A 22,835-nucleotide genomic window follows, 5' to 3' on the forward strand; every position below is an offset into this window, starting at 1 on the left:
ACAAACAAGGGGGTAACTATCTCGAGCAGCAACAGCATAATACATGCAGGTTCAACTCCTCAATGCATCCGGGCTTTTGCTTTGAAGAGTCTAATCTGGCTTTAATAAGAATGTTATTTTGCTTTTGTGATATGAAGTCATGCTTATTTCAGTGAAAAACTACATCACTGCTTATAAACGTGATACTTGAATGGAGTTTTATTCCCCCAGCCTCAGGCAGGTTTAATTCTTCAGGTTGTTGTAGTTACAGGCTTTAACAGTTAAGCCCCTACCTTCATGATTGTGAGGTGAGGTGGAGTTATGGGTGAGTCAGCTGGGGTTGTAGATATTCGACATATAGAGGAGCATCACTTGTGACCTGCTCCAGGGAGTCTCATGCTGGGAGGATGGGACAGGGTTTCCACCCACTGAGACACCCAGGGGCCACGTGAGCGCGGTGCAGCTCCTCAGTATAAAAGCAGTCAGACGCAGCTCGAGTGACAGAGGACGAGCTTGTGCAATGCGACGGGGAGGCTGCCTGCTCCGAGAGGAGAGTTTCTACATCGTCTGCGAAAGGGGAAACAGTTCAGGTGAAGAAGAAGAAGTCGTCGTCTTACTTTGGAGCAACACGAGAGCACAACCTGGATTCATTTGTTTTTATGCAGCTGCAGTTATGAGCAACAGTCCAGATCAGAGTGATCCTGTTCACCCCCATGGATTTATTATTTCAAAGGTAGGTTGAATATATTTCACGTACAGGACAGACGGGATGCCCCGAGGCTATTGCTCCAAGTTAAATGTGCTTTATTGTGTTTAAAGATCTGGATTTGTTGAGACTATTTGAAGAAACTTCAAATATCAAAACCTTGAACATAAACGAAGTGAAACACCCTCATATTAATTACAAAAACAGGTTTTGTTGGAAGGGAAATGCTCTTTTAAACTCTTTGGGGCTACAGAGATATATGTTTGGCATTGTGTGTGTATCATTATATAATATCATCATTATATTTAGTAAATTATGACGTTTTCATCATATTTACAACAATATATTAGTAGCTTTTATAGTCGGTATGCACAGATAATAACATTTAAGCATAAAAATGTGTCTTCCAAAAAATAAACAATCAATACTTACAAAGAAAAGGGAAAAATGATGAACATAGAGATTCCAACTAAAGAATATGGAAAAGGTGCAATTCAAATCATATTTAGGTAAATAAAAAATATAGTAAATCAATACACAAAAAGGAAACCGACAAAATTAAACACAGGACCATATATAGAACCACTTTGAAAGCTAAATTTTTATACTGAGCAATACATCTGTGTGTAAATAAATGTTCAATCCTTCAGCTCGCATGTCTGCATGTATATAGCCGCTGCCGCTGCCGCTGCCGCTGCTGCTGCCGCTGCCGCTACCGCCGCTGCAGCACGGTAACGTCACTCTTACAGGAATGTGTGCAGGAGCTTTCAGTGTCAACAACATCTGTCAGAACTTGCTCAGACGTTTGGAGCGATGCCTCGAACAAAGAAGAAATTGAGGCTCTTTGCACCCAGACCTCAAGAGTGGTATGAGAAGTCATTTGTAGGGATTTGAAGTTGAGCCACTTTGCCTTGAGGAGCTTTGTTTGCCCGTAAGAGACGGGTTACCTGTGAGGGACCGTATGAACATTATTCGGGTGGAAAAGGAGGACATGGAAGGGAGAGGGTGTGACGAGTTTAAGTGCGCTGACCGCGGCCTTGTTTTTTCTTTTCCAGTGTCATCTCAACCAGAAGAACCACACCAGGCCCGGAGCCCGTCGGTGATGCTGGCCATGCAGCACAACAACTCCTCCGTTACCGCCCCCCTTCCCTTCTTCAACGACACCCATGGGGCAAAGAAGGTGGAGGCCGTGGCATGTGACGCCACCCGCCCACAGAACAAACCCACATCCGCCGTCCTCACCATGACTCTGGGCATCCTGTTCAACGTGGTGGCCCTCATCATTCTCGCCAAGGCTTACAACCGCTTCCGGCGGCGCTCGAAGGCCACGTTCCTGCTCTTCGCCAGCTCCCTGGTGGCAACGGACCTGGCCGGACACGTCATCCTCGGAGCTCTCGTGCTGAGGAGATATTCGGCGGGCACCGGGTCGGCGGCGAACCCCGTCTCCAGCTTTCAGAACGCCTCCGCCAATCCGGATTGGTCTTGTCTGTTCCTGGGAAGTTGCATGGTGTTCTTCGGCCTGTGCCCGCTCTTCCTGGGCTGCGCCATGGCTGCCGAGCGCTGCCTGGGCATCATCAGGCCTTTGCTGCACGCCCGTCTGGTGACCATGGCGCGGACAAAGATGGCGCTGGCCCTGATCTGGCTGCTGGCTTTGTGCGTGGCCCTCCTGCCCTTCTTCAGCCTGGGCGCCTACACTTACCAGTACCCGGGGACGTGGTGCTTCATCAGGGTGATGGAGGGCACCGGAGCGAAGGACCTGGCCTTCGTGACGCTCTTCTCCGGACTGGCTTTGAGCTCCCTGGCCTCGGCCTTCGTGTGCAACACCGTCAGTGGGATCACGCTGGTGAGAGCCCGGCTAAAGAAAAGTTTGTGTTCACGACGGGGCTCAGGTGGCTCCCAGGACACTGAGATGGTGGTGCAGCTGGTTGGCATCATGGTCACCTCCTGCATCTGCTGGAGCCCTCTGCTGGTGAGCATTGGGGAAAACATTTACTGGGCTTTATCAGCATAAAATATAGCAAAGATATAGCAACTAAGTTGTTGTGTTTTTACTAATTGTTTAATGTAGATAAACATGTCATCATGAACATCATATTACATATTAAGAATCTATTCTAAAATCATCTGCATGCCCCCTAAAATGCAATACAGTGAACATTTAATTCCTTCTCTTATTTGCGTGAGATTTCATACTCTCTCTTTAAAACTTTAAAACTTTAAAACTACATTAATTCTCTGCAGCTGATTGATTTTTAACAGCAGAACATTCGTAGATTTTTATACATGGCATTTCATACCAAAGGACAAAGTGATGAGCAGACCCTTTAATTAAACGTTGAAACTGTTTAGGAGGATTCAAATAATCCGGTTGTGCAATGCTTATTATCGCACAACGGACGTAATGTACAGCTCGCCGCTTTGCATCACCACAGCCAAGCGGTTCAGAACAGCAGGAAACAGGAAGTGTTGAATTCCACAACAAGTTCAACAGAGTAGCACCACTGCCTGTTTGCTTTCTGTGTTTTTGTAAATGCAGTCCCTCCAGTCCATCTGGAAGTTACGTTGAAATTCACAATAATGAGCACTGACGGATGTCTGTCCATGACACCTTTAACACTGAGAAGAGTTTGGTTAGTGGCCGTTCTAGACCATTTCAATTGGGGGGGGGGGGGCATTGGATAATGGTTGCCTCAGGAGAAAGAGCAGTAGTCCACTAAGCAGAAGGTCGGTGGTTCAATCCTTGGCCCCTGCAGTAAACATTTGAAAGTGTCCTTTGGCAACATACTGAACCCCAAAGTGCTGTGAGTGTCTGTGGCTCCTGAGGGACAGATGGCCCCTTGTGTATGAATGGGAGTGTGAATGGATGAACACTTACTTGTGTTGTAAAGTGCTCCGAGTGCTTTAAGCGCGAAATAAATATGAATTTAACCCATAGGTTTGTTTTTTTCAAAATACTTATGATGCACATTGAAATAAACACAACCATACTCATTCAGTTCTAACGACCAATTTATCATTGTTATGAATAATTACAATTTCACCTCTCTGGGGATAAATGTGGGGGGGGAAATGTAAGAAAATAATTGCCACAGTCAGCGGAGCCAGAGCGGGGGCCAGGCTTACTCTTTCAGGGGCATCGGCCCCCTCTGGACTACCCTAGAACCGCCCTTGAGCAAAAAAAAAACGACTTGTGAAATGTATTTTTCTTAAATTCTGCCAAACTATTTTTTCAATCCCCTGAACACGAACCGTTCGATTCATTGTATCTTTAAGGTCCGGCAAATTGTTCCTACAATCTTTTTGTTCCGACTCTTTTATTGGAGCTAAATGACGTTTACAAATGAATATTTTATGGCTGCTCCGTTCCATCAAATGTATATATTCCCTTATATACGCTCCAAACAAAAGATATTATCTTTTGTTTAATTTTATACACATTTCCCGAAGTTTCAGACTGATATATTTGGCATTGTTGGAAACTTTCGGATCTCCACCAAATTTCAGTTAATTAATGTTCTGTGGGTTTGAACAATGTGAAGCTGTATGGTATAATATTGTAATGAATGAGTGAGGTTTAAGAGGTTAAACAATATATATTGTTGAGTTTCAATTTAAGATCTTTGTATGAATTTAATAGATGAAGCTAAACTTGTTTAAATTTTTCTTTATTTTCAGGTCTTTGCACTGATCTCAGCCACAAAGTCCTACAGTGGCTTCCCTGCCGGTGACAGAGACGCTTACAGTAGTCTGATGGTGATAGGTGTCAGGATGGCGACCTGCAACCAGATCCTGGACCCGTGGGTCTACATCTTGCTGCGGCGCGCCGTCCTCAGGAAGATCTACCGCATCACCAAGAGAAAGGCCAGTTTCAAGGGGAGCACGTTCCGCTCCATTCGCTGGGACGTGGGCTCCTTTCAGAGCTCAGAGAAAAAAAACAGTGTTGGTAACATTTAAATGGACCTATATGGAGGAAAGAGAGGAGACGGGTCTTCTCTCGGCAGCGGGATCGCCACTGAGTCCAGCAGTCCATCATCTGGATTCAAATTCAGTGTTGAAAGGTTTCCTACGAAAAGGGTTGTCTGGTGGGAATGACAGCCACTCTGGTTTAGGTGAAGTAAATGTGTTGGGAACGAAAACAAATGGAACGTGTTCCAGATTTGAAATATCACCGACCAGCTCTTGTGTTGTTGTATGTACAGTATGAGCCAGTGTTATGCTACAAATGAATCAAGAAAAACAGCTCATTATGAACTGCTAATAGTGTTTATCAGATTGCAACATGGCCCATAATGCAACATGCACGGCAGCCTGTCCTCGACGAGAGTGGACGTAAATGAAAAGGATTCCGTCGGTTGAAGGATAACGTGTTAACGTTTTTTTTTTGTTGAAGTGGAGACTGTATCTATCGTCTTAAAGCAAACATCTCAACTCAAAGGGTTTCGTTCGCTTTGTTCTCCGACAACAGTGTAAAAGTCAATGACTTGTATAAATGCTCACATAAGAGAGCCCAAAAAAGAAAAGAATCTGTGCTGTTACCTCAGCTTAAAGATGTGAAAAACACAATGTTGTGCTGTGACATGAATGTGAACGTGCGTCTGTTATTGATTGATTATTTGGAAATGTGTCTGCACTATTTTTCCGCGAGTCAATCGGGACTGAAGTGAAGCTGCAAAAGCTAATTGAATGTGATATTGTTAACAAAAGCGAATGTACGATTGGATAATAAATGTTTATCTGTTAATGTTTCGTCTCATTCTGGTTTATGATTGATGCCCTGTTTTGAAGCTTTTGTCGAGATCAGGTTATTTTTCCAGTAATCCACTTATTCTGAGTAATAAGGCAAGGCACTCTCATGTCTCGTCTTGTTGGCAGCCTGTTAGCTTAGCACAAAGACTGGAAACGAGGAAACAGCTTGGTGGCTCCATCTTAAGGTAACAACACCTTTAAAGCTCACTAATCTAATGTAGTGCTATTTGCACAATGTCTAAGATCATCAGCCAATTATTTATGTCTTTCAGATTTCTCTTAGCAAGAGATCATTCTCACACATTCTGTCATCAATCTGCTAAAATAGCATTGACAATGAGCATCAATGGGATATATTTGGTGAAAGAGAAAAGTATTCTCGAGTGTCATCTGCATAAACATGGTAATTAAGTTTGACATTTTTACTAAATCTGGCTAAATAGAAACATAGACTAATTACAAGGGGACCAAGTATGGATCTTTGTGGAACTCCACAGGTGAACTCCTAACCTGCTCGGAAAAGAGATTTCCAACACAGAAACGATGACGCTGACTTGCAAGTAAGACCAGTGGATGGGACTGGTTGGCGGGATTCACATGTTACATAATATGAAAACAGACAATGCATTTTGCTAACCCCTGAAGAACTTGCCCCACCCAGCATGTGTGAGCTGCACATTTTTGTTCCAGCACCTGCAGTTGGTTGCACTAAATTTTGAGTCAGCATACAAGAATCACTGATATCTTTCACAAGATTATCTATTCTTATTTATTTCATGTGTCATTTAGTAGTGACAGATTTGTGTTTGTTCTTTGCTGGTCCTTCAAAACAAAACAAAGGATGTGAGCTGACTTGCTGTCATGTGATGCCTTTATGCTCTGAATCAGGGTACGAATGTGAATCTTCCATGATTCAAGACAAGACACACTGACTGTGTAAATAAATTGTCACATGGGTTTCAGAGCACCCAAAGTAAGTGGTCACTCACAGTGTGTTTAAAATAATCAGGAGTCAATCAACATCCTTGGGGGTCAAACTGGAGAATTCCCACACTAATAATACACGGATGTGATCTAAAGGCTACACCGGTGTAATGATCGTGTTTTAACTGATGCGATCAGCAAGGCAGCCAGTTGCAGCGAGACGATTAAATTCAGTCCTTTATTACTAGCCACGCCCCCTGGTTCCGTTCCCCCTTTCCCGATTGGCTGCATTTGCAGTCGCCAGTAATCTCTGTCCAATGAGCGTCATCGTTTTTCACATCGTGGGCGTTTCCGTGCACACTCCTGGAGGAGCTAGCGTGTAGCAGCCGTCCATAAACAGCAACGACACCACGGTGAGCAAGAAAAATACATAAATTCATCCCTCAACACAAACTGAATGAGGTATTATGTGGCCGTTGAACGCTAAGAGAACCAACGACGCTTGTTACTTTTTTCTTAGTGTGTTTATTTTATATGTGCGTCATAAATGTATCCATCTGGCTTTGTTCGGCTAAGCTAACCTGCTAACTGTTAGCTGAACATTCAATGGGGTCTCGGTCTTGTCTCCTCGACCATTTTGCTGTCTTTACGTGACAGACCAACGTCCAAACATAATCTACCGTTGAGTCTTTGCACTTCTACATAGTCCCCCAGTCGACAAACATGACCGGTACGTGGTGTTTGTGTGTGTTGCGGCTCGGTGAGCATGTCTGCGCAGCTATAAACGATGCCTGATCCGTTTTCTATTCTCGTGGGGGTTGCTAGGTTGCTAGCTAGCTAGCTGCCGAGGACCAGTCGAGCTCTGCACTGAATTAAAATGGCGTCTGTTTTTATATTCCCCTGATGGAGCTGCGGGGTCTATTTCTTAGGAACTCACTCTTCCGCCTGGAAGAACACAAATTGTGTGTCAACGTAGGTTTAACAGGTGTGCCGGCGGCTTGTTGGTCCAGGAGCTACATGTTAGCAACTTGTTGACTAAAACATAAAAAATAGGGAGCAATGTTTATACTAGTTATTGTTCACCCTCTTTACCTCAACTGTAAACTATCGTAAATCATCTGTAATGCTGCAAATTATCTTTAAAAAGTCAGCGCTGGCGCGCGGTGGGTGTGTCATCGATAAATGAGTGCGATGTGCTGCCTGTTGACTTAACCCCACTAACTCTCCCGGATCACATGGCTTCGACGTTGTTGTTGTTGTTTTGAGGCCCCACGGAATGAAGAGCCAGTCATCCGTGGATGACTCGTGTTGACCTCTACTCGGAGATCCATCACATCGAGCAGCACAGCCCTCACTTGTCTGTTTCACGTATAAGTCCAGCAGGAACACTGCGTTTTAAGATCACACACCTGCCTGCTAGGAATCTGAAAAATGTCCACGCCTTGCTCACTCGAAGAGGAATGTGTGCTTAAAAGCCTGATTTATTACAAGTTGCAGCCTTTCTACCTGGGAAAGTCTGGTTGTGTTTAATCCCCGAGGAATGCGTTGGCGTGCCAACAATCCTCCCCAGTTACTCCAGCTAGTATCGACTTTATGTCACTGATGGATAAGAGAAGGTCGTCAGTGGCTGAGTGTGAAGGGTTTTACCCGTTTCAGTGTTCAAATCAAAAATGCCATTCACCCCCCGTGGAGCTATCTTAGTTTTTAGTTGGCTGCACATTTTCCCTCCCCTCTCCTTTTTTAAGTTATGTTAAAAATGTGTGTCTGTGCCCCCCCCCCCCCCCCCCCGGCTGTACAGACGGACTGCAACATTGTCATCGGCTGCAGAGAAGATCTTTTTCAACTCTGCGGTTCACTGGATAAGGGTGTCGCCACGGTCTCTGGAACAACAATGGTAATGACTTAATTTAAGCATCTCTGTGTTTGTACGCGTGACAATAGGCTGGCAGCAGCCAAAGCACGGGGCACACTTGCCTCAGCGTGGGATATCACTGGCAACGGGACAAATAAACGCGGCGCCTCTAATTTAAGTCACAGGGCTGGTGCCAGCGTCTCTCCAGTCTGCCTGGGGCTTTAGGAACACATGCTCCAGCTTCTACACCACCGCTCTCCTCTAAATTGGCTTTGGCTGCCTATGTGTACACGGGGCTTGTGTAATCACGGGTGTTAGAAGCTAGGCCCAGACAGGAGACCTTGTTGCTTTTCTTTTGTATTATTATTATTAATCATAGGCAAGAGAATGAGCGTTTTGCAGGTCGGCCATAAGCCTGTCCCATAAAGCAGGATTAATAACTGTTCTGAATAACACCTAGAACATTTTCCAAACTGCAACATGGACTGAAGTTGAGCTGATCTGCTTTTTTCTGTCTAGTTATCCAGGTAGCTCAATAATCCTGCTTCCTAGATACAGGTCTCTGTTCTATGTACCGTACTTTCCGGACTATAGAGCACACCGGTATATAGGCCGCACCAGCTGATTTTTAAAAGAAAAAAGAATGTGTACATAGATAAGTCGCACTGGTCTATAAGCCGCAGGTGTCCCTGTTGAACAGCAAGATGCTTTCAACAGTACTAAAGTTGTCTTCTATGAACATCATAACATGTCGCTAGCTTCTAAGCTAATTTTAACATTACGGCCAATGGGGAAATGCTAACCGTGATTAGCATTAGCGAATATATAACATATCTTTGTACATCTTTTCATGCAGACATACTTGCATTACAGACTAAGGTCTCTCAAAGCTACCAAACGAAAAGCAATGAGGCAATAACTGTTGTTGCTCATAGCTCTGAATAGCTGTTGTGCTAGCAACAACTGGCCAAGCCAGTTAGCCGTAAATGCTATTCAGAGCTATGAGCAGAGAAGATCAGCTTTTTCTCAAGTCTGCCAGTGGATCCTAACAGCCCGGAACAGTGTGAAAGAATCCATCATCACCAGTGGGTTCTGAAAGGCTGGGATACTATGAGATTAAGGGGATAGCGCAATGAGGAGGACAACACAAGCTCAAGGGCGGATTTGCCCCGGTTCATGATGTGGTGTGTTCAAGGACCCAAATGCAGACTCGTTTTTTTTTTTTTTTAAACAGTTCTACAAAACTTGTTCTACAAAACATTTATTTCTCTCACTCAAAAACACACACACAAAAAAACTCTTTAACAAGTTTTGTAGAACAAGTTTTGTAGAACTGGGGGGAAAAATGGAATAAACGAGTCTATATAAACGAGAATATATAAAGATATATTATATATTCGCTAATGCTAATCGCGGTTAGCATTTCCCCATTGGCCGTAATGTTAAAATTAGCTTAGAGGCTAGCGAGTCGGACATGTACTGTTAAAAGCATCTTGCCGTTCAACCTTTTTTGTTAACAGTCCTAGTGAGAGGTAGGTCAAAGGTACTTCATCCATATTGTAGCGACCCTGTCAGTAACAGCTGGTAGCAGAGGGGTTGCTGGTAGCAACTGTTCTGTGTCGGGAGCTAGTAAATGTTGTGTTAGACCGGAACCGGAAGTTGCGGTTGTTGTGGCGGAGAAAAGCTACGGAAAAATCCGTATATAAAGCGCACCTGACTATAAGCCGACGCCTCAAAGCGGGGGGTAAAAAGTAGCGGCTTATAGTCCGAAAAGTACGGTAAATAGTAATGATCTTTTGTTTTAATTCACAAAGCACCGTGTCTGTTTTTGCTAACCCGGGCGCAGCACGAACCACTCTGGTATTTTCTTCTGCATTAACGATCTCGTGTCTCCCCCCCCCAGCCCCCTCCAATGCGCCACCGCTCCATGCGAGTCTTCATGAACGATGACCGCCACGTCATGGCCAAACACTCCGTCATCTACCCGACTCAGGAGGAGCTGGAGAGCGTACAGAACATGGTGTCCCACATGGAGCGGGCCCTCAAGGCCGTCTCCGACTGGCTGGATAAGCAGGAGAAGGTGTCCCCCAAGTCGGACTCTGATAGCGCAGACACCGATAAGGAGAGGTGAGGAGATGTCGGGGCTGCCGTTCCTCATGTTCAGCCGTGAGGACAATGAGTCAGTCAGTAAGACATGTCTCGATTCCTCTTCTCAAACCACTGTCTTTGTCTTTCTTGTGCTTCTCCCATGTGTCTGCTGTGTAGTGAGCACAGAGATCAGGCAACGCGCTCTCTGCGTGGCGTAATGAGGGTGGGCCTGGTTGCCAAGGGCCTGCTGCTGAAGGGGGACCTGGACCTGGAGCTGGTGCTCCTCTGTAAGGAAAAGCCGACCATCAACCTGCTGAAGAAAGTGTCTGAAAACCTTGTGGCGCAGCTCAAGGTGAGAACACGGCTCAGCTGAAGCTTTGGTTATACTCACGCTTGGCACCGTAGCGCGAGCATCCGCAGACGGCGTGCGAGTTCTGAGCATGAATGGTTTATGTTACAAGTGCACGCCAGAGATATGCACAGAGACTGTAGATGTAACCGGCGAAACGCCTTCAACCAACCTCCACAATGCAGAGGAGGGATTGTAATTGTCTCATATTCATGGACTACTATATTGCCTTAATACAAGCCCTGTAAAGAAACATGTCAAGTATTAGATGCATTATTAAAAAACAAACAAAGGTTAAATATCCCGAAACAATTTGTTTTTGCTGCAAAATATATATGTATAAATGTATAACACCTGCTGTTTCTGAAGCATCTGAACATGAGTTGGCCTTCGTTGTATAACCTCCAGACATGTAGATAGTGCTTTTATCAGTGAACTACGGTCACGTGATCGCGCACGCCAACTGACAAAAATTCAGGTGCACGGCCAAGCGCTCCACACGCCGGCCGCGATCACGCCATTTTCTGGCACGCGCCGACTTCCCCATGGCGAGTATAAACTAAACTAAGTATAATTGAGTGTGTTGAATAAATGTGATAACGTTTTCATTATAGAGTCAAACTGATGCTGGGTTTGTGAGGTCGATGCAGATGTTAGTTTTAGTGTTTACGAGACAATATATTTGCATACCGTACTTTCCGGACCATAGAGCGCACCGGTATATAGGCCGCGCCAGCTGATTTTTAACAGAATAAAGAATTTGTACACAGATAAGCCGCACTGGTCTATAAGCCGCAGGTGTCCCCGTTGAACAGCAAGATGCTTTTAACAGTACCGTACTAAAGTTGTCTTCTATGAACATCATAACATGTCGCTAGCTTCTAAGCTAATTTTAACATTACGGCCAATGGGGAAATGCTAACCGCGATTAGCATTAGCGAATATATAATATATCTTTGTACATCTTTTCATGCAGACATACTTGCATTGCAGACTAAGGTCTCTCACGGCTACCAAACGAAAAGCAATGAGGCAATACCTGTTGTTGCTCATAGCTCTGAATAGCTGTTGTTGCCAGTTAGCCGTAAATGCTATTCAGAGCTATGAGCAACGTCCACACGCTGCATGAGAAGATCAGCTTTTTCTCGAGTCTGCCAGTGGACCCTAACAGCGCGGAACAGTGTGACAGAATCCACCATCACCAACGGCTTCCGAAAGTCTGGGATAGTACTAGATTAAGGGGACAGCGTAATGCGTGTTTTTGTGTGCGTGTTTTTGAGGTTTGCAATATAACTTTGCTGTCCGGAGTCTGCATTTGGGTCCTTGAACACACCACATCATGTACGGTACCTTCATGGCTGAATAACAACGAATGGCTGAGATAAAGCAGACTATCATCATACTAGCCATTGTAAACACAATTATACATGAACTAAGATCATATCTGGAAGATATCTAGAAGATTTGCCACAATTGTGGCCAACAATCAATGAACTATGATCGCTGTATGGCGCTCTCTCCGCCGTCTCACCATGGACCATATGGAGCATTTGTCACGTGACAAATGCTTTCAACAACACGCTGAATGCTACACTTTTCTAAACATTGTCCTAACTGTACCCCCCCCACCCCACAGCATGCGAGTAATATATGTGTTTTCATAGTCTGCTTTATCTCAAAGCGTGGGGTAAAAAGTAGCGGCTTATAGTCCGAAAAGTACGGTATATCCATTTCCACATAAAAAACACATCAACTTAAATAAAGATCACTTATCGTTGGTTGTTGAATAATTGTGACAGATAAGCGAGATGTTTTACGGATAAAAATAACCAGGTCATTGCTCTCTGGCGGACAATCTATGTAATGTTGACACTGGCTCGATACAACTATATTTCTGTTTTGTTACTTATCAGTGTGCATATACATTAAACCGATACTCGATACCATAGCTCTCTGATTGGATCATCGGTCTGCCAATTCTTCTGCTTGGCTCTCATTCATATGATACCAGGCCTAGTTAGACCGAATATGAATGTATTTGGTCCCAAAAAAGAATGAAGGAAATAATAACAATCCTCTTATTTTCATAATAGTCTAATCTTCAACACAAACGCGGCCTTTGTCGCGCCTTAAACGCGTTGCTCTCTCACAGGCGATCACAGAAGACAAGTACGCGGTGACCCAGGACATCCTCGAGGCCAGCATCGTCATCAAGAACACCAAGGAGCCCCCTCTCACCCTCACCATCCACCTGACGTCCCCACTGGTCCGCGAGGAGATCGAGAGGGCCGTGTCCGGAGGTAAGCTCCGACCCCCGGGGGCCTCGGTGCTTCTTCAGCGCCGCCACCTCCTCCAAGCAGGGAGGTCCGGCCGGCAGCCAGGCTAGATAGATATTGTTTATTGGGCCTTCAATGGAGCCGGGGGACAAGAATGCACCGTCATGTAATGAAACTGCGCTATGCTTATAGCTACCTAGACTCTCTCTCCATCTCTCTCTCTCGTAGTTCCATGTGATGTAATTGTACATTTTTGATGGCCCAATATACAGTATAGGGCAGGTAGTTTACTGACTTCTTTAACGACCAAGGGCACCAACGAAATGAAGGCTTACTGAGAAGTTAACCCAAAAAAAAAAAAGAGAGACCACTTTGTTTGCATGTGTCTTATCATTGATGGTGAACGGTTCGCATTGCAGCAAAAATGAGTAGCAGAACATGTGATGAAACTGTCCGCGGTCGTTGGACCCACCAGCGGGCTGTTGACCGTCTCTGGTGTTCATTAGCAGGGAATGCTCGGGTGCTACAGATAACGACGAGGGATTCTGCACACTCAAAACAAACGCAGGGGTTCGACCCCAAGTTGTTAGAAAGCCACAGACTAAGGCATCATGGGAGATGTGCGTGTAATCATTGAGCCTGACTGCAGCTGTACAATTACAGACGCCGTTGTTTTGGAAAGCAGTGGTGAGGATCTGTTTCAGCAGGTGTTCAGCCTCGACCTTATCTGTCGCCCCGTGCGAACAGTGATGCCCAGTTTGGGTTTCCTTTTGTTTTCTTTCTTATTTTAAGCCATCAGTTTTGCTGCAGTGTGGACTTGTTTTGATACCCCACTTTTTGTGCATCTGATAACTTCTGCCTGTGGTTCCAATTCTGATTCTCTCTGTCAAGCCTTCTAGTTTGTCAATTTTTAGGGACGCTGGACCTTTGACCAACTGGCCGCTCTCTGTCTCGGAAGGGGCAAAGTGCAGCGCACCCAGTGTAGGGGCAAAGGGGAGGGGCTCTGCCTCCCGTTAACGGCAGAAAAGGAAAAGCAGAACCTTAAAAAAAAGCTCTGAAACAACCACGTAACGACAACCTCCCATTTGATATGACCTACTAGCCCTTAAGAAATGCACATTTTGTGATGACAGGGACGTTTTTATTGTCTTTTTTTACTAAGTCAGGTTACAACCCACTTCACAACTCTGTCGTTCTGGTGGGTTTTAAGTCCAACCTTGTGTGTGCCGGGCCGTACAAAAGCGATATTAACTGGGAGGTTGAGAGCGACTAGTGGTTCTGCAGTGGAGGGGTCCCCCTCCCCTTCCCCCTTCCAGCCTGTGGTCTGGGAAGGCTGCCTGTGTTCCCCCTGGCCGGCTGACAGAACTCCCCTTGGTCAAACTGTACCTTGTCTTCTTATTCCACCTGCCAATAGAATCGCTTTCAGTCAACGATCCCCCGGAAGTTCTGGACAGGCAGAAATGCCTAACTGCCTTGGCGTCTCTCCGCCACGCTAAGTGGTTCCAGGTTTGGATCTTGTCTTTATTTGTCTCTAAAACTGAAGTAGTTTTGGTTTCATGCCGTTTGTTCTTTTTGTCTTTTGATTTGGGCGTTCCATGTTTTTTTGTTTTTTTTCTTCTTTTTCTTCACTCTTTTGAAGTGTACTTCCTGTAGTAATACTTGATGATCTGAATGTGTGTTTCTTAGGAAACCTTTGTCATTACACTGTTTTAGCGTTGCTTTGCTAACTTAACAGGTTCCACTGCCGTGCCTTTTGTTTCTTTTCTTTAAAACAAGTTCAATGCTGCTTTTTAGTACCTGTCTGCCGTAGTCTCCCTCACAGCTGCTTTACTCAACAACAACAAACATCTGGGACTAATACACCGTGTATCCAGGTGTAATATTTCTCTCATGTCAGTGTTGGTGTGAGTGAGTGTCGCTGTTTTCACATTTCTACAAGCCGCTCGTAGAGCCCCGCTGCCCCTTCTGTAGTTTTGACGACGCGGTTGTTGTTTTTTAGGAGTGGGCCGTGTTGATAATAACTCATTCTAGTGTGCGTGTCATCTTTTCTCTTTCACACCGTAACAATCAGTGCTCCATCTCTGCAGAGTATGTGGCCTCGACTTTCCCCTGGCTCTTCTGTCGTTCTGTGTGCCACAAAATCAACAGGACTATTGCACCTCCAGTTTTAATTTTTTTTGAAGCTACCACTGACTTCACTAACGCCTTTCGATGACGACGCACAGGAGCATAGATTTCTTTATCGCACATTAAAGCTGGCATTGAGTTTGAGGTGTCTTTATTCACACTTCAAACGTAATTCATGAGCATGTTGTCTCACGTCTGATAACCACGCCGGCTATCCAGCCGCGAATGCGACTGATCATGTTTAGGGTCTCCAAACATTGTTCTATCATTATCCATAATGACAAAGCTAAGCTGTTCCAGTCTGTGTGGCTTCCTTTTTTATTGACTTTCATTTATTTTGCCGTTAGTGTTGCTTTGGGCCTCACATGGTCGTCCTCGTCGACTAAGGCCGCTTGTCCTCCCCGTGCCCCTCCCTGCTTGTGTCCTCAGGCCAGAGCCAACGGGCTGCGCTCCTGCGTCATCGTCATCCGGATCCTACGGGACCTCTGCGCCCGCGTCCCCACATGGGCCCCGCTCCGTGGCTGGGTGAGTGAGAGCCTCAGTATAGCTTTATAGTCTTTATGAAGCAGGTGAATGTGGCTTCTGGGAACCTAGAGATATGTAGGATGGAGTTTTATCAAGACCCCAAAGCTATTATTATTATTATTATTATTATATTATTGTCAGAATTCAGATTTTCTTTTGATAAAGCTTTGTCTGCCTGGATACAGCAAAAAAGACGCCACCGTCACAGTTGTTAAACTGCTGAGATCCTGTCTAACGCAGTGACCTAAAATCTCTCTGTTAGTAGCCGAGCTTAAAAATAGCACCCTCAAACGACACGTCTCCCTCTCTCTCCCACGCCCTTCCTCCCTCTCTCTCCCCCTCTCTGCAGCCGCTGGAGCTGATCTGTGAGAAAGCCATCGGCACAGGGAACCGGCCCATGGGGGCAGGGGAAGCTCTGCGGAGAGTTCTAGAGTGTCTGGCTTCAGGCATCCTCATGGATGGTATATGTATGTGAAGCATCCTCTCTCTCTCTTTTTTTAAATTTTAATTTGAGTTTTATTTGCGTTTTTATTTATTCTTTCTTATCACTTCTAAGTGCTCCCTTATGTCGTTTCCCTCTCGCTGTAGACGGTGCTGGGATCTCTGATCCGTGTGAGAAGGAGGCCACAGACGCCATCGGTCACTTGGACCACCAGCAGAGAGAAGACATCACGGCGAGCGCACAAGTGAGTGAGAGACCAGTTGTTTCGTGTGCATATTCACAATGTAGTGAACGTGGAATTGACGTGGCGTCTCTCGTTCCTTCAGCATGCCTTAAGGCTGTCGGCTTTCGGACAGCTTCACAAAGTGCTTGGGATGGATCCCCTCCCTTCAAAGATGCCCAAGAAACCCCGTAGCGAGACTCCCATTGATTACACAGGTAAACCAGGCCGGCTCACCTGTGACACTCAAACAATTCTGACTGTCGGTTATTTTGTTTTTAGATTTATGGTGTCAATGCAATGCCTCGTGTGTGTGTGTGTGTGTTGCAGTGCAAATCCCACCGAGCACGGCGTACGCCCCACCAATGAAAAGGCCCATCGAGGAAGAGGAGGGAATTGATGACAAGAGTCCAAATAAGAAGAAGAAAAAGCTGCAGAAGAAATGTAAGAGCTCGTTCAGCTCCTGTATTTGTTGAAACTTACTGAAAGAAAGTTTTCCTACATCAGAATGAACCAAGAAAACAGCTGTGCTCATTGAATTAGTCTGTTAATCAACAGAAAGTAAGAAACAACTTTGATAATAGATTAATGGTTTTTCAATTAGAAAATGTCACCTCTTAGAACTTGTGATTTTTCATCATTTTGTGACTGTATCGTTGAAATGATGAATGAACTGATTGATGAGATATAATCTATGCAACAGGTAAGTTTCTAACCGTATGTCCTGCTGTTAAACCAGCTCCAGAGGAGAAGGCGGAGCCCCCCCAGGCAATGAACGCTCTGATGAGGCTCAATCAGCTGAAGCCGGGTCTCCAGTACAAGCTGATCTCTCAGACCGGCCCGATTCACGTCCCGGTCTTCACCATGGCTGTCGAAGTGGACAGCAAGACCTTTGAGGCGTCTGGTCCGTCCAAACGCACTGCCAAGCTGCACGTAGCTGTAAAGGTAAGAAATAGTTGTTTTTCCCCTATATAATTTAAGTTTTTTATTTTATATTTACGATGACTCCGTGTGTACAACTGCAGGTCCTCCAGGACATGGGCCTGCCCACAGGAGTGGAACTAAAGACCGCTGAGTCGGTGAAATTAGAGGAGGTGGTAGTACCGGTCACTGTGGAGGAACTGAAGCCAGTCGTAGCACCCATCGAAACCACCGCTGCCGCCGCAGGAGCCGCCAATGCAGACACCGCTGATGCCGCAGAGGTACAATGCTCCTCCCCGTGTGTCGGCGAGAAGTTTGGGCTGATTTATTTATATATTTTTTATTACTGACCATGTCTCTATAACTGTCAGAGCGCTCGCCAACAGGGACCAATACTAACCAAGCACGGCAAGAACCCCGTGATGGAGCTGAACGAGAAGCGGCGCGGTCTGAAGTACGAGCTCATCTCCGAGACCGGCGGCAGCCACGACAAGCGCTTCGTCATGGAGGTGGAGATCGACGGGCAGAAGTTCCAGGGGTCGGGGTCCAATAAGAAGGTGGCCAAGGCCTACGCCGCCCTGGCCGCTCTGGAGCGGCTCTTCCCAGAGGGCTCCATGGCCGAGGCCGCTAAAAAGAAAAAAGGGCCGCCCATGGTAAGAACAAACTCTCCAGGTTTAAATCACAATGTGATCTCGTGTTTTAAAGGTATTTATCAAATATGACGCTGTCGGGGAAAGTAAACCATAACAAGAAGAACTATTCAATAAATTAGGAAGCTGTGTACGGTGCAATATTAAATAAAAATGTATAAAAATCCTCTTTATGTGCATTTGTGAAGAGAATGTGATGGTTATGATTGTATTTAGTATAAAATATAGATATCCAAATAAATCAATAAAAATAAAGCCAATTGTTATTGACAATATGCATGTGTATATATGTTAGGTATAGTGTGTGTATATATACATATTATGTATATGTAAAATCTGAGGTATATAGATTGCCATAAATGCTGAAATCAGTTCAAATATGTTTCTTTTCTTTTCCAAACAGAATATCTAATTATTTAACGCGTGATGCTTTACGGGGTTGAACGTCCTCACAGAGAGGAAAATTGCTGTTCAGCGTCTGATTTCAGTTTGTCTCCCCGTCAGCACGCGCCAGGCTTCGGCATGATGGGAGCCTCCGGGGCCGGAGACGCCGCTTCGCCCAGGGGCCGAGGGAGAGCGGGGCGAGGTCGTGGGAGGGGGAGGGGCTTCAACAACGGAGGAGGCTACGGCCAAGGAGGTAAAAACACAGCTTTCACCGTAGCAGACGTACTCTGTGTTCTGGTAAAACATGAGAAGACGTCATTATTGAGATCGACGGGGGCTTTAAAGTCGGCATATTAAACTGAGTGTCATCCGGCCAGGTGGCTTCGGAACATACGGCTACGGGAACAACACTGTCTCCGGATACAGTGAGTATTCATTTCACCCGTTATGATAATCCTGGTTTGACTGGATAGCTGCTCTTTGTCTGGGCTGCAGTGAAGCTTTCATGTAAGAAATGGATGTTGTGTCCTGGGGGCGGGATGGTGCATCTGGCCCGGACCGTAAAGAAAACACTGTTACCTGTGTTCATAGCTACAGAACTAGAGGACGTGGCTTATTCTAGAAGACGGTTCCACTGCAGTGCAAACAGGACCACGTCATGATAAACCATGTTGGGACGGTCCCAGTTCAATGATTTTACATTTCTCTGCTTTAAGCCACAGGATAGAATCTGTTTTTGACAACCCCCCCCCCACCCCCCCTCCCTTATGAGAACCCATTTCTTCCCTCTGGCAGCTCGTTCTGAGGACTGACCTACCTGAGCGTGACAGGAGCAGAGAAATCTAAAAAAGACAACTAAAAAAACCCTGACCAAATGAGTCACACAACTGCCTATTTTATGGCAGAAATTTAAAAAAAAAAATCCAAATAAACCAATCTAATTTTGATATTTCCCCCCCCCCCTTCTCTGCCCTGTCTCACTCTTTAGGTGACTTTGTCTCAGACTGCTATGGCTACCACGAGTTTGCGACATAGATCTTCCCCAGTCTTATACAAATCAAAAACTGTCCTGTAGAAAGGAGAACAACAAAAAAAGGACAAACTTCTCAGTAGTGTTCCAGCAGCATCATGAACTGTCTTCACCGTCAAGTCCGCAAGCCTGGGAATAAAGTGACCCCCCCCTCCACCTTGTCTTGCCGGTCCACTTGTCACGTCGTGACACTTCGGGGGAGACGATCTGCCACTGCATGCGTGTAGACATAAGTCACCCACTGTGGATGTACCTAAGCGCCTGGACCCCCCCCACCCCCGCCCAAACCACAGGGCTGATTTATTGTCGATTGACTCCATGTGTCAGACCCGGCAGAGGGATTTGTCTCCGTTTATTTGGATCACGATTAACTGAAGGCCTGTGGGAGCTGGACAACATACTGCCTTTTGGATTATTGTCAAGACTGCAACAGCCTGTCCTTTCTGTCTCTCTCTCTGTCTCTGTGACTCTCTCTGTCTCTCTCTCTGTCTCTGTGACTCTCGCTGTCTCTCTCTCTCTGTCTCTGTGACTCTCTGTCTCTGTGACTCTCTCTGTCTCTGTGACTCTCTCTGTCTCTCTCTCTGTCTCTGTCTCTCTGTCTCTGTGACTCTCTCTGTCTCTCGCTCTCTGTCTCTCTCTGTCTCTCTCTACATCTCTCTCTCTCCAAACTGTTTACTTAGATGAGAATACTGAGAAAAATGTGAACATGATTTGTTTTTTTCATTTTCATATTCTGTCCCTTCCAAACACGATTGAGATGTCTGTTTCATCTGTTTTTTATGTAGAATCTGCCATTTCTGTGTCATATCGGCTACACTGTTGAGTCATGGCTCCACTGAATGCATGATTGTCTTAACTTTGGCCGTGTCACAGTATCCCATCTGTAACAGCAGTAGGCGTTGATGAACTGAGGCTGTTTGCCACTAGGTTTGCACACACACAGACTTTGTGAATTGGGGAATCTGAATGTTTGGGAAGGGAAGACTCCTTGCTTTTATATGTTCTTTTTTTTATAAATAAATGTGACGTCACCATTAATCACTGTTACTCCGAATTAATTCCAGAGTACATGTCGAGTGTATGCAAGTAGTAGCTTTTCAAAATATGCCGAGTCGTGCCCATTTTAAGATTGTGCCATGCTGTTATTTCCCAGATTACTACAACAACGGTGGCACGAACGGAGGAGGCGGGGCATCGAACAGCCCGTCGGGTGGCCCCCCAGCCAGCCCAGCGCCGGGATCAGCTCAGGGCTCCTACGGCTCGTACTACCAGAACGACGGCGCCTACACCGCCACGTCCGCTGCGAGAACTGCCAAAAAGAAACCCCCCATGAACAAGGGAGGGAAGGCACCCTTTACAGGTCCCCCAGGGGCGAACAGTGGAGCCACAGGGGGGTACCAGTCCAGCAACCCCCCCGGGCAGGGCTCCTATAACCAGTACGTCCAGGGCTACGGGCAGGGGAAGACTTTCAACCAGAACCAGGGGGGAACGGGCGGATACCCGTACAGCACCGCCTACCCCAGCCAGGTGACGGGGGGCGCCGGAGGCAGCCAAGACTACAGCTATGAAGGCGAGTTAAGGGGATTGTTGTTGTTCATGGTCGAAACAATTTTGATACAGAATTAGATTTTACGTTTCAACAGCGTGATGGCAGTACTGTAGCACTGCATCTGTTTGTCACGAGAAAGTCCATATCACGTTAAAACAGAAAACCGATGTGTCTCATTAAAACGAACATTTCTTGTTGAAAGGGATGAGCTGGTTTGTTGTTTAAAAACTTCAGTTGTTTAAAATGAAAGAAATCCATTCAATGCCTAAAGAAAAGACACTACCCTGTTTAGGGTTTTTTGACATGCTTGACCTTGGATGTGGCAAAAAAATTAAAACTGACATTTTTATTATCGTTAAAATAAAATAATATATTTCTTGGAATAACGAGAAGATATTCTTGTTTTAAGAAGATCCTTTTCACGCTATGGTATACTTCATGTTACCACATCTTTCTCGGTATAACTACATACTAAATGATTCCGTCTTCTATTCTGTTGTAATAACATACGTGTTCACAACGATGCTTGTTTCCGCTGCCCATAAGTGGCCAAAAATATGATTTATTGCAGTTTTTCCATCTTTATAAGATAGAAGATGTTGTTATACCTTTTTTTCTTTTGGAAAATATTTTCACTAACTACCACACGCTTTCCTCGTAGGTTTCAACAACCAGTCCAATTACAACTCACAGGGGGGAGTAGCAGGAGGTGGAGGAGCCAACAACAACCAGGGCTTCGGCACCAACCACTCTCAGTACCAGAACCCAGTGGGCTACGGCAGGGGAGACGGCAGCATGAACTACCAGTACAGATAAACTCTAATCACTCCGCCTGTGAATCCTCGGCACCAAGCGTCGGTGTCTGGAGCCGTCTCCAAAGAAAGCGACTGCCTGTGCTCTCTGCCTTTTTCCGTTTTTGCTTCTTATGTGCTTTTGGGTTTAAATGTGGCACATTGTGGGACACAAATAGAGTTGTGTGGACTTTTTTAAGAGTCAAGAGATGAGTCGCGGCTGAATTCAGTGGTCTGGTCAGTGCTTAGTCTTGTGTTTTTAGGTTATTCTTATGATTTGTTTTAAATCTATGCTTCCAGTCCTCTGCTTCATCACTAAATATTGAAGGCTGATTCTTCAAACTACTCACTGGCTCTGATTCTGTTACCTTTTACTATGAAGAGTTGTGTGGGGACAGCCATTTTCTTTTCTCCTGTGAAACTAGTCAAATCTTGTAGTTTTAAAACTACAAAGCATGTTGTACTTTTTTGTAATAATTCATTAGACCCCGAATAGCTTGTTCTGTTCTGCATTGCTTGTAATTTTGGCTTATTTTGTAATTTACCTGATGTGATGTAGTTATTTTAAGAAGTGTTTTGGAGATTCCTGGGAATTATACTTACATTCTGATGTCACATCCACATTTCTGCTCAATGTAGCTTTTTCATTGGGTTGGATTTGTTCCTGTTAATGTAGAACAAAGTGTTTGTATTAAAAATTATTTTTATTTTGAATATAAGTCTTTATTAAAATACCAAGTATTTGTACCATTGATACTATTATTATAAAGTGGGAAATACATGACCTAATAATGACCAGATTAACCATGATTTACTTCACTGTTAAGGGCTCACCAGCTACAGTTTTCACAACCTGGCAACCCAAAACGTGCTCCTATTAATGGCTAATAACTTATCTCTAAAACATGGGTTTTTAATATTAGTTGCAACTGATACGGCTAGTTCATGAAATGTCTTATTAGAAAGGGGTAAAACTAAAAGGTTTTATCTATAAGACAGGTAAATTATGAAAATAACATAATATAGACTTCAGCGGCTCTATATAGTTGTGATGGGCTACTGTTAAAATAGGGAGGAGTTCCAAGTCATATAGAGACTTAAATACTAAATACAAGTCTTTAATTTTTTCAAATTCAGATTGAAATTAATCAAATCAATGTACTCTTTGAGCTTTGTGACTGTCCTTTAATTAGGTTTTTAACTTTGAATTTATTATTAGGCTAATACAATTTAAATATCAGAAATTTACATCTGTAAAATTATTATTTAATTATAT

General features: G+C 44.9%; 2 protein-coding genes across 6 annotated transcripts; both read left to right on the top strand.

Moving 5' to 3' along the window:
• The first annotated feature begins 491 nt into the window (after positions 1 to 491).
• Positions 492 to 5,386, top strand: LOC306787260 (prostaglandin E2 receptor EP1 subtype-like). 2 transcript variants are annotated; one of them, XM_079282364.1, is made up of 3 exons: positions 492 to 712; positions 1,741 to 2,654; positions 4,361 to 5,386. In XM_079282364.1, the coding sequence occupies exons 2-3, from the start codon at positions 1,788 to 1,790 to the stop codon at positions 4,637 to 4,639; spliced, it is 1,146 nt and encodes a 381-aa protein (XP_079138490.1). In that variant the 5' UTR covers positions 492 to 712; positions 1,741 to 1,787; the 3' UTR covers positions 4,640 to 5,386. The 2 variants fall into 2 exon arrangements, with proteins under 2 accessions (XP_079138490.1, XP_079138491.1); XM_079282365.1 differs by having other exon boundaries at positions 1,741 to 2,528.
• Positions 5,387 to 6,713: 1,327 nt separating this feature from the next.
• Positions 6,714 to 22,285, top strand: ilf3b (interleukin enhancer binding factor 3b). Of its 4 annotated transcripts, none has more exons than XM_079281877.1 (18): positions 6,714 to 6,768; positions 8,154 to 8,249; positions 10,111 to 10,334; positions 10,473 to 10,647; positions 12,797 to 12,944; positions 14,335 to 14,426; positions 15,477 to 15,572; positions 15,922 to 16,039; positions 16,161 to 16,258; positions 16,341 to 16,452; positions 16,565 to 16,678; positions 16,974 to 17,179; positions 17,260 to 17,436; positions 17,527 to 17,808; positions 18,310 to 18,442; positions 18,567 to 18,614; positions 20,373 to 20,789; positions 21,430 to 22,285. In XM_079281877.1, exons 2-18 carry the CDS (start codon positions 8,247 to 8,249, stop codon positions 21,582 to 21,584), a joined length of 2,598 nt encoding a protein of 865 aa, XP_079138003.1. In that variant the 5' UTR covers positions 6,714 to 6,768; positions 8,154 to 8,246; the 3' UTR covers positions 21,585 to 22,285. The 4 variants fall into 4 exon arrangements, with proteins under 4 accessions (XP_079138003.1, XP_079138004.1, XP_079138005.1 ...); XM_079281878.1 differs by having other exon boundaries at positions 17,542 to 17,808; XM_079281879.1 differs by lacking the exon at positions 18,567 to 18,614.
• Positions 22,286 to 22,835: the final 550 nt, after the last annotated feature.

This window comes from Melanostigma gelatinosum (assembly GCF_949748355.1).
Source record: "Melanostigma gelatinosum genome assembly, chromosome: 13".
In the NCBI taxonomy this organism is placed as follows: domain Eukaryota; kingdom Metazoa; phylum Chordata; class Actinopteri; order Perciformes; family Zoarcidae; genus Melanostigma; species Melanostigma gelatinosum.